Source organism: Lampris incognitus, chromosome 10, assembly GCF_029633865.1.
Source record: "Lampris incognitus isolate fLamInc1 chromosome 10, fLamInc1.hap2, whole genome shotgun sequence".
NCBI classification, from domain to species: domain Eukaryota; kingdom Metazoa; phylum Chordata; class Actinopteri; order Lampriformes; family Lampridae; genus Lampris; species Lampris incognitus.
In genome coordinates, this window is record NC_079220.1 from 51,510,436 (window position 1) to 51,521,103 (window position 10,668).

General features: G+C 43.9%; 1 protein-coding gene across 1 annotated transcript in view; it reads right to left on the reverse strand.

The window, feature by feature from the left end:
- Positions 1 to 2,273: 2,273 nt before the first annotated feature.
- The window catches only part of LOC130119341 (arf-GAP with dual PH domain-containing protein 1-like), a 30,040-nt gene continuing 21,645 nt past the window's right edge, over positions 2,274 to 10,668 (reverse strand). Inside the window, exons 6-11 of the mRNA XM_056287802.1 lie at positions 9,529 to 9,675; positions 6,786 to 6,869; positions 6,639 to 6,701; positions 5,998 to 6,069; positions 3,619 to 3,847; positions 2,274 to 3,527 (exon numbers count right to left, since the gene is read on the reverse strand). Of these exons, the coding sequence (XP_056143777.1) occupies positions 3,499 to 3,527; positions 3,619 to 3,847; positions 5,998 to 6,069; positions 6,639 to 6,701; positions 6,786 to 6,869; positions 9,529 to 9,675 (624 nt within the window). The 3' untranslated portion in view covers positions 2,274 to 3,498. The remainder of the gene's footprint in view (positions 3,528 to 3,618; positions 3,848 to 5,997; positions 6,070 to 6,638; positions 6,702 to 6,785; positions 6,870 to 9,528; positions 9,676 to 10,668) is intronic.

A 10,668-nucleotide genomic window follows, 5' to 3' on the forward strand; every position in this document is an offset into this window, starting at 1 on the left:
AAAATAATGATCTTTCATAGTTCAAAAACCTGATGTGATAGGCAAAAACTAATGCCAGATTTGGATTCAGCACCCAGAAGTTAGCTAGAATCCGTTGAAAAACCCCATGCAAGAAAAATTGTGTTGACCAGTGTTATATAGGTCATTTGACCAGAAACGGCGGCAAGGTGGCGCAGTGGTTAGCGCGCTCGCCTCACAGCAAGAAGGTCCTGGGTTCGAGCCCCGGGGTAGTCCAGCCTCGGGGGTCGTCCCGGGTCGTCCTCTGTGTGGAGTTTGCAGGTTCTCCCCCGTGTCTGCGTGGGTTTCCCCCGGGTGCTCCGGTTCCCGCCCAAAGACATGTAGGTCAGGTGACTCGGCCGTACTAAATTGCCCCTAGGTGGGAATGTCTGTGTCTCCCCACCTGCCGCCCAGTGGCTGCTGGGATAGGCTCCTGCATCCCCACGACCCCCACTGGGATAAGCGCCTTGGATAACGGGTGGATGGATTCGACCAGACGCATCAAAACCTAATCAGACCCACCACAGGGGTTTTGCTGTAAGGATCATGTGACCGTACCTCGGGGCTGTCGTTTCATATATATATTTATACGAGTGAGAGTCCGTACACGAGTATTCATTTCGGAAGTTTCTCATTTTTTCAAAAAAAAAAAACCATAAGGGTAAAGAATATGTAAATATATTTTGGGGGCGAATGTCATTTTGAATAACGTGGTGTAAAATATTAGAAGTGTGGCTTTCTGTTCTGCGAGTTAATGAGCGCTCTTAGCACAGCGGATTATCATTTAGTTTGCCTCGCACTTCACTGAGGACGGTTACAAAGGCAAAACAAGGAGAGAGAGAGAGAGAGAGAGAGAGAGAGAGAGAGAGAGAGAGAGAGAGAGAGAGAGAGAGAGAGAGAGAGAGAGAGAGAGAAGGAAACCAGGCAGGATAGCACAGGCCAAGAAATTCAAAGTATGAATTCTTTGACCAGCCGTGCTGTGAAAAGTAATGTGCAGCATCTTACAGATGAAATAACACGTGGAAGTAAACAACTTTGTTCTGCAATATATATATATATATATATAATATGTTAAATTGCAACAAAAAAAAAATTTGCACAGTCAATTCAAGTACCAGTAGCCTGGTTTCCTTACTGCTGTCTTTTTACTTTGTCTTGCTTGTATTCCTTATACATTAATGGTGTTTTGTTTTTTTTGGTTCAAAAAAAGTATCTTGACGTTTTTGTCCGGTATCTTTTTGTCGGACTGTATAGAGGCCTCGTTTTATAAGGTTGTTTTGTTCGAAGAGATGCTCTATGTGCTCGTAGCCTGTGCTTTTCCTATACCTTTAGAAACGCAAAATTACGAAGAAAATGAGAATAAAACCACTGAAATGGAAAATTATAATGTACAGTATTTACATCCTGTATGCATCTCCGGACTTGGTGTCCGGGTAACGCAGTGTTATCTTGTTCTACTACTTCTCAATGTGCAGTGCATCTCCTGTCATTTCCGTTTAACTACAATAAAGAAGTAAGGGTACATGGCTTGGAGCGTTTTGTTATATTTCCATCTTTTGTTTGCTCAACACTTGTGAATGAGCATCTTCATAAGTGGACAAGAAGCACCTTGTACCCGGTTGGGTGGGTGTGTGTGTGTATCATATATATATATATATATATATATATATATATATATATATATATATATATTATATATATATATATATATATATATGTATATATATGTATATGTATGTGTATGTATGTATATGTATGTATATATGTATGTGTATATATGTACACGATACACACATATATATATACATACATACATACCTGCAATGTATTAAAATCTTTCCTGTATCTATATATATATATATATATATATATATATATATACATACACACACGCATACCTGAAATGTATTAAAGTCTTTTTTCCTGTATCCGTGTTGATATATATGTACATATACACACACACATATATATATACACACATATATATACATATACACACACACATATATATATATACATATATACATACATACATACATACACACACACACATATGTATAACGTGTGTATGAGGCTGAAAGCCTTTCCTCTGTCTCCCTCTGGTGGATGGAAAATGTTATGACATGTAAATAATTAATCCCAAATCTGCAGGACGGCAGAGGTTTTTAGAGTGCCACATAAACGTGAGGGACGGTGAGAAATGCAGGCCGATACTAACGTGAATTGCAAGTCACCAAAACAAAAAAAAAACAAAAAAAACAGGAGAAATATTGACGTTAATTTGTGTGCGTGTGTTTTATTTGTTCAGAAAGCAGAAACAGATTATTGTATTTGCATTACTTGGCTCTGTTAATGACTCGGTACATTACTAGGTAAAAACAAGGTACAGATACACGGGGCGAATAACGTGCTGCGTTTGCCTATGTACGAGCTGTACATATTACACATGCTGGGCGGGAAAGCCTGTATATATGCACACCAGATACCAGTCACCCTCCACCACCAGTCCGCCAGGTCAATTCAGCTCATCACATGCATCACGGCATTCGAGTAGTACTGTGACTTGTGTTACATAACAAGTTTCTTCCCATGTCTTTTAAAGCTGCTATGAGGAGTCTTGGGTTTTTTTATTGACTTCACCCCCCCCCCCCCCAGTAGGCGAAAGCTGCACTGTGTCATAGAAGAAAGACTCCATTCATTTTGCATCAGCGTTGCCTGTTGTTACAAGGACCTACATTGTCTCTCTGGGAGGACATGCATTTGTTTTGGAAGGAAGACTGAGAGATTTGGTGACGTTTTGGTGAATACAGCCATTTGCAAGTATGGGTATTGCAAGTGCACACAGTGGTAAGGGAATGGATGTGTAATGGTGGCTATGGATCCAGTCTGTGCACCGTGAAACCCAGGGGACAGCATATGGAATAATTAATTATAATATGGCAATATCCAATCTTCTAGCAGATGGGTCTCAATCACGTATATCGGTCATATAGAGGCAGCCGAGGTAAACAGAGGCCGATAAATAAATAGTGACAAAACTCCTCGCAGCAGATTTAAATTTCCGACAAAATTTTTTTTTTCAGAACACATCAAATGTCTTTCCCGTCTCTGACAGACAACAAACATCTACTCTGGGTACACAAAACAAGGACGTTTAGGTCAGGACAAAATGCACTTCCGTAAGTCCAAGTATCAGATGGATGCCGACGTTCATGAACAAACAAAAAAAAAGGGAACGGGGGAGAATTTCTGACGCCGGACACGACGAGGTGGCTGACCAGGCGGAAGGAAACCGAGTGGGTTGAGGGTGAAGGACGTTGTGGTGCCAGAGGGCCGAAACTGCAGCAGCCTGTGGAAGCTCTCTTACCGTCCCGTAGCCCCCCGTCTCCTTTATAGCCCCTCAGCGTCGGGGCTACACAGTCTGACGGCGGGAGGTGGAGTAGCTTATCTCATGTCAGCTTCCTCTTTCCCCATCTCCTCCTCCTCCTCCTCTTCTGCACGTTAGGGTTTGTGCTTGAAATAGGCCTCCACTGCAGAGAAAGCGGGGAGAAGAGACTCGGTTGTCGAGGAAGCACGTGGGTAGAAAGCAGTCCTCCGGGCGGGCGGGGTTATTTCGTTTACCTGCGTATTCCTGAGGCAACATCTGCCGGTCCACCACCCTCTGAAATGCAGCCATCCAATCTCTCTGCTCCGCTTCCGTCTCGCAGGCGAAAAGGAACTTCCGGTCTGGCGTTACTATGGTGACTCCGAACGGCCAGCGGTGACCCTGGATGGATGAAGGGAGGCCGGCGAGCACGACGTACCCGTTTTCCTTGCCGCCGATGAACACCTCGCCCCGTGCATAGGCGTCCTGCAAGAAACGGGGAGAGGGGAAGATGGCAGTCCAGCCTTCGTGGTGAAATTACAAACCAACATATTGTAAACAGTTGCAGGAAGTCCGGGTGGCCGTCGCCTACCAACACGGGGGTCGCTGGTTCGAGTCCCCGTGTTACCCCCGGCTTGGTCAGGCGTTCCTACAGACACCATTTTCCGTGTCTGCGGGTGGGAAGCCGGATGTGGGTATGTGGCCTGGTCGCTGCACTAGCGCCTCCTCTGGTCACTCGGGGGGGGAGGGAGAACTGGGGGGAATAGCGTGATCCTGCCACGCGCTACCTCCCCCTGGCGAAACTCCTCACTGTCAGGTGAAAAGAAGCAGCTGGTGACTCCACATGTATGGGAGGAGGCATGTGGTAGTCTGCAGCCCTCCCCGGCTCAGCAGAGGGGGGGTAGTGGGCCAAAAAAAATCAATAAGGGGGGGGGGCAGTTGCAATGTTTCCAGTTAGCAAAATTAACATTAGCATAACTGCTGGCCCCCCAAAAACACACACGTTTTTCCAATTAATGCAAAATGCACACTCTGCACTTCAGTTCAGTTTAGTTGTTGTAGTTTTTGGATGTGTGTTTTGGTCTTTGTGTTGCACTGCTGGGGGCCGGGGGAAGCTATGTTTTGTTTCATTTCATGTGCACAAGTGCATGAAATGACACGACAAACAGGTTTCTGATTGTGATTATTCTGCACCGCGCACTTCTGCCATACCACGCCGGCACTACGTAAAGGTACGTTTTCCATAATTATCACAGTGACACACCTCTATTTTCATCAGGAGTGATGAGGAAGGACAGGATGAGGAAGGAGTGTATTAGAGGGACAGCTCAGGTTGGACGGTTTGGAGACAAAGCAAGAGAGGCAAGATGGAGACGGTTTGGACATGTGTGGAGGAGAGATGCTGGGTATAGTGGGAGAAGGATGCTGAATATGGAGCTGCCAGGGAAGAGGAGAAGAGGAAGGCCAAAGAGGAGGTTTATGGATGTGGTGAGGGAGGACATGCAGGTGGCTGGTGTGACAGAGGGAGATGCAGAGGACAGGAAGAGATGGAAATGGCGCCCCCTAACGTGAGCAGCTGAAAGTAGTAGTAGTAGTAGTGGTAGTAGTAGTTGTAGTAGTAGTAGATTACAATTACATACCTCTATAATACTCTTGCATTTCCATTGTCAACTGTTAAATGTTACTTTTTATAGTGTGGATTTAGTTTAATTCTAAGTCTCCTTTTTTCGGTCTGTCAACACTGAATTTTGAATTTTGGTTTTTAATTTCTCACGCTGGACTGTAAATACTGTTTTTTAGTTTACAATCTTATCATTTTATGATGATGATTTTGAGGGTTTTTTTTTTTTAGTTTTAACTGTATTTGTTATCATATTCTTTAGTTTTTTTTGTTTGTTTTTTCTTAGGTTGAACTGATGCCTTAGCAGGGGCTGCCACGCGGTATTGTTGAGCCTTTGACAAATAAAAAGAACTTGAACTCGTGACAGGCTTGTCTGTGTCATGGCAATATGAGTCACCACCGCCTGGCTACACCCTTCTACCGTCTACTATAAATAAATAAAAAATTCAAATTCTTCCATTGAGTAGAGGAGTGAGAGACGTATTGAGAGAGAGAGAGTGGATGCAGTTATATAGTTGCTTGTTATTAGGCCCTGTCATGGCCTGGCGAGGGCCCGGCGAGGGGCTGGGAGACACCCTGGACAGGTCCAGGGTGTCTCCCAGCCCCCCAGGGTGTCTCCCCGCCTGCCGCCCAATGACTGCTGGGCTAGGCTCCAGCATCCCCGCGACCCTGAGAGCAGGATAAGCGGTTTGGATAATGGATGGATGGATAATTTATATCAGCGCTCTCGCTTCTCTCCACGGCTGCTGCTGACTCGAGCGTTGTCCGAGCTTTTCCAGAAGGTACAACAAAACTTGCAGCCCATCTCAACATTTCCCCCCAGATTCGGGCACTTTTCCAGATTCCAGATGGCGCCGCTGTCCACCTAAACCGGGCTGTTTCGTTGACCTTTAACTCCTCCGTAAAATATAAAGACGGATCGAATCGCTGTGGCCCGAGGCATAGCGCCACCTGCTGGGCCCAACGTGCATCTACGGTAGCATAAGCGCGTGACGATGGAGAGTTCTCTGAATACCAGTGGATCTTTGAAGTACATGAGCCTCCTGTCGTCCATGGTGAACCACCGTTTCTTGAAGCCCTCCGTGTGCTGTGTGAGAGAATCAGGAGACACAGAAATGTATTTTCAGTACGTTTGTGGTCGCAGAGCGTCCGCTGAAAGATCGCAACAAACGGTGGATGCTAAATTTATCGGCCATGTTTTTATTCATTCATTATCCGAACCGCTTATCCTGCTCTCGGGGTCGCGGGGATAGCTGGAGCCTATCCCAGCAAGTCATTGGGCGGCAGGCGGGGAGACACCCTGGACAGGCCGCCAGGCCATCACACAGGGCCAACACACACCCACACCTAGGGGCAATTTAGTACGGGCGATTCACCTGACCTACATGTCTTTGGGCTGCGAGAGGAAACCCACGCAGACACGGGGAGACCATGCAATCTCCACACAGAGGACGACCCCCAAGGTTGGACGACCCCGGGGCTCGAACCCAGGACCTTCTTGCTGTGAGGCGAACGCGCTAACCACCGCGCCACCGTGCCAGCCCCATGTTGTTATCCCCTCCAAAAATAAGCATCTGGGTAGTAAGTACTAAAAATCAGGTGGACAGGAAAGTAATTACATTTAGGCAGTAGTATTGTAACAGGATAGCGTGTCACCTTTGGGCCAGTCTTTTCCATGTACCCCTCCTTAATGTAGTTCCTGGTTAGCTTTGGCACCAACTGGACAAACAAAGGTAAAATACCTAGTCATTACTGTGGGGTGTGTCTGTGTGTGTGTGTGTGTTGGCTTGGGGCATAACTCACGTCAGCGTTGCTAGCCACAGGGAAAGCCACCTGGAGATAGTGAAACCTAGCCGCTCTGATGGCGTTGAACCAGTCCACGATTTCCTACAAGATACACAAGATCAGATACCTGGATGAGTCACTCTCACCCGGACGTCCACGGGCGACCCGGGATGGCCTCTTAACGTCTGAAACAACGAAGTACAGTACGGTAATGCAGCAACACTCCCTAAATGGTGGAATATAGATATTTCACACTGAACCCTGGACACCCATCAGTGATGCTCACCTGCGATCACTGATTGTGGTGCGTACTTACTTTCTACAGAAATTGGCGAGACTCTTTATCGAGAGTTATTGCAGCTTTTACAGTATCTGCTGTTATTTTATTACTTCCATCACTGCTTTTTTACCCACAATACCTTTTTACATTGCATTTGTGTTTTGCTGCATTAAAGTCTGCTGCACACTATGGTGTTGTGTTGCATTGTATTGTGTTGTAGTATGTTGTGGTAGAGTATGGTACGTGACTGGAAAAAGAAATGTCCGCCATATGGAAACAGTGACACCTTCTTTTACACCAGGATTTGTGACAAAAAATGAAGCTCACTGTGGGATATTAGGGAAGTTATTGTTTTGTTATTGAACTTGGCTACACACTATCTATCAGGGATGATTAACAATGGCTATATACTATCTATCAGCGATGATTAACAATGGCTACACACTATCTAGCAGGGATGATTAACAATGGCTACACACTATCTATCAGGGATGATTAACAATGGCTACACACTATCTATCAGGGATGATTAACAATGGCTATATATTATCTATCAGGGATGATTAACAAGGCTATATATTATCTATCAGGGATGATTAACAATGGCTACACACTATCTATCAGGGATGATTAACAATGGCTACACACTATCTATCAGGGATGATTAACAAGGCTATATATTATCTATCAGGGATGATTAACAATGGCTACACACTATCTATCAGGGATGATTAACAATGGCTACACACTATCTATCAGGGATGATTAACAATGGCTACACACTATCTATCAGGGATGATTAACAATGGCTACACACTATCTATCAGGGATGATTAACAATGGCTACACACTATCTATCAGGGATGATTAACAATGGCTATATATTATCTATCAGGGACAATTAACAATGGCTACACACTATCAGGGACAATTAACAATGGCTATATACTATCTATCAGGGACAATTAACAATGGCTATATACTATCTATTAGGGACGATTAACAATGGCTATATACTATCTATTAGGGATGATTAACAATGGCTATATACTATCTATCAGGGATGATTAACAATGGCTATATACTATCTATCAGGGATGATTAACAATGGCTACACACTATCTATCAGGGATGATTAACAATGGCTACACACTATCTATCAGGGATGAATAACAATGGCTACACACTATCAGGGATGATTAACAATGGCTATATACTATCTATCAGGGACGATTAACAATGGCTACACACTATCTATCAGGGATGATTAACAATGGCTACACACTATCTATCAGGGATGAATAACAATGGCTACACACTATCAGGGATGATTAACAATGGCTATATACTATCTATCAGGGACGATTAACAATGGCTACACACTATCTATCAGGGACGATTAACAATTTCAGTTAAACTAAGTACTTCATCCTGTTATATAGGAAAGAAATCTTATGATTTGATTTCTAAAGTTCAACATATTTTCCACTGGGAAATACGGTACTACAAAACAATTCATGGTCAGCTACAACTTTTATTTACTCACCCGTAGAACTGATTTTTTTACTCCCCGAAACATTAATTTCAGTTATATTTTGGTACATTGTAAGTTATTTCCTTGATTATTTGTCATTAACTGAGGTCTTTGAATGAGCACTCGATTAATTTACCATGAATGACTACCAAATAGTGTTTGTTTATATATCTGTATTATTATTATTTTTACTTTTTGTTCGCTTGTGATGGCCCGGCGGCCTGTCCAGGGTGTCTCCCCGCCTGCCGCCCCAGTGGCTGCTGGGATAGGCTCCAGCACCCCCGCCATCCTGAGAGCAGGAGAAGCGGTGTGGATAATGGATGGCTGGACTAAAGACAGCACTACTCACCAGGCGTCCCATACAGGCCATCCAACCTCGTCAGCTGGCACCTCTCTCTACATTACTCTGCAGCACACCAGTTTAAATGGAGACATTTTTTTCACCCAGTGCCCACACAGACATTGGAGGGAGGGAGGGTGCCCCCAGGGTGCCCCCAGGGTGCCCCGCCCCCCATCGCCCTATTCACATCTTCCCTTTACTGCACCAACCTTTTTTTGGTTTTAATAAAGATTTGGTCTGACTTTCAATGTCTTTCCTATTTCCTTACAACTACTACTACTAGTTCAGGTAAAATCATCTTTCATCAGGTAAAATCATCTTTCATCAGGTAAAATCTCATATGGAAAAAAAAAAAGTTTGACCAAAACGACAAAAAAAATGTTGTGCTGTTTTTTTTTTTTTTTTTAGTTTTGGCTTGACTGAAATGGTCAACGCAATATGACGGCTAAAAAGACCAACGTGTCCTTTCTTTTAGTCGACTGCTGCACACCGACACGCCCGGGTGGGGAAGTTATGACTCGACCGACTTGTGCTTACAAACCAAGACCACGTGAGAGGGCCCTGCCCCTCGGGACAACATGCGCGCCACCGTGCCCCCCCCCCTCACCTTTCCGTCCTCGTGGTAAACGAAGACGTTCCTCGTGCTGTTGTCCTTCAGATGCGTTATCTGGAGACCATGGGCATTGCCGATTTTGGTGGGCTGGAAGGTGGCATTAAGGGTGTGGACCTTCATCACCGCTTTAGGCTCCCTGGCCTAAGGAGCAAGAGGAGGGTAAGACTGGGTGGAGGGGGGGGGGCATAAACAACTCTCTGCTTTGCTCCTAACGATCCGGCGCTGTCTCAGAATTGTCTTTATGTGTATGGAGCAACACAGCAGATGGTGGGGTCTGCACACCTCTGCACAGCAGGATGGACCGATCGGCTGTGGCTTCACCGCTCTATTCCTCTCTACTGTGTTATCTATCGTGCTTGAACTACACAATAAATACATATTCAGTGGTTCTCAACCTTGTTGGGGTCCTGGACCCCCTGCGTATTTTTGATCTACCCGGAGGACCCCCCCACCTGATCTTGGGGGAGGGGGGTTGCAGTTTGATAGAAACAGTAGAAAGTGCATTTTAAATTGCATTATAGCATTTATTCACTCTTTGGGGCAAAAATAAGAGCTTTCAGTTGTAACTTAGATATAGTTAACAAAACAGAATTCTTATGCAGTAACTTTCAGATATATGTAACAAAACAGAATATGTATTCAGTAACTTTCAGATATAGTTAACAAAACAGAATATGTATTCAGTAACTTTCAGATATATGTAACAACACAGAATATGTATTCAGTAACTTTCAGATATATGTAACAAAACAGAATATGTATTCAGTAACTTTCAGATATATGTAACAAAACAGAATATGTATTCAGTAACTTTCAGATATATGTAACAAGACAGAATATGTATTCAGTAACTTTCAGATATATGTAACAAGACAGAATATGTACTCAGTAACTTTCAGATATATGTAACAAAACAGAATATGTGTTCAGTAACTTTCAGATATATGTAACAAAACAGAATATGTATTCAGTAACTTTCAGATATATGTAACAAAACAGAATATGTATTCAGTAACTTTCAGATATATGTAACAAAACAGAATTTTTATGCAATAACTTTTAACAATGCACACGGGAGCGAGATCTCTTAATGAAATACAATAAATTACACTTGTGAAACATGTAATTAGAGAA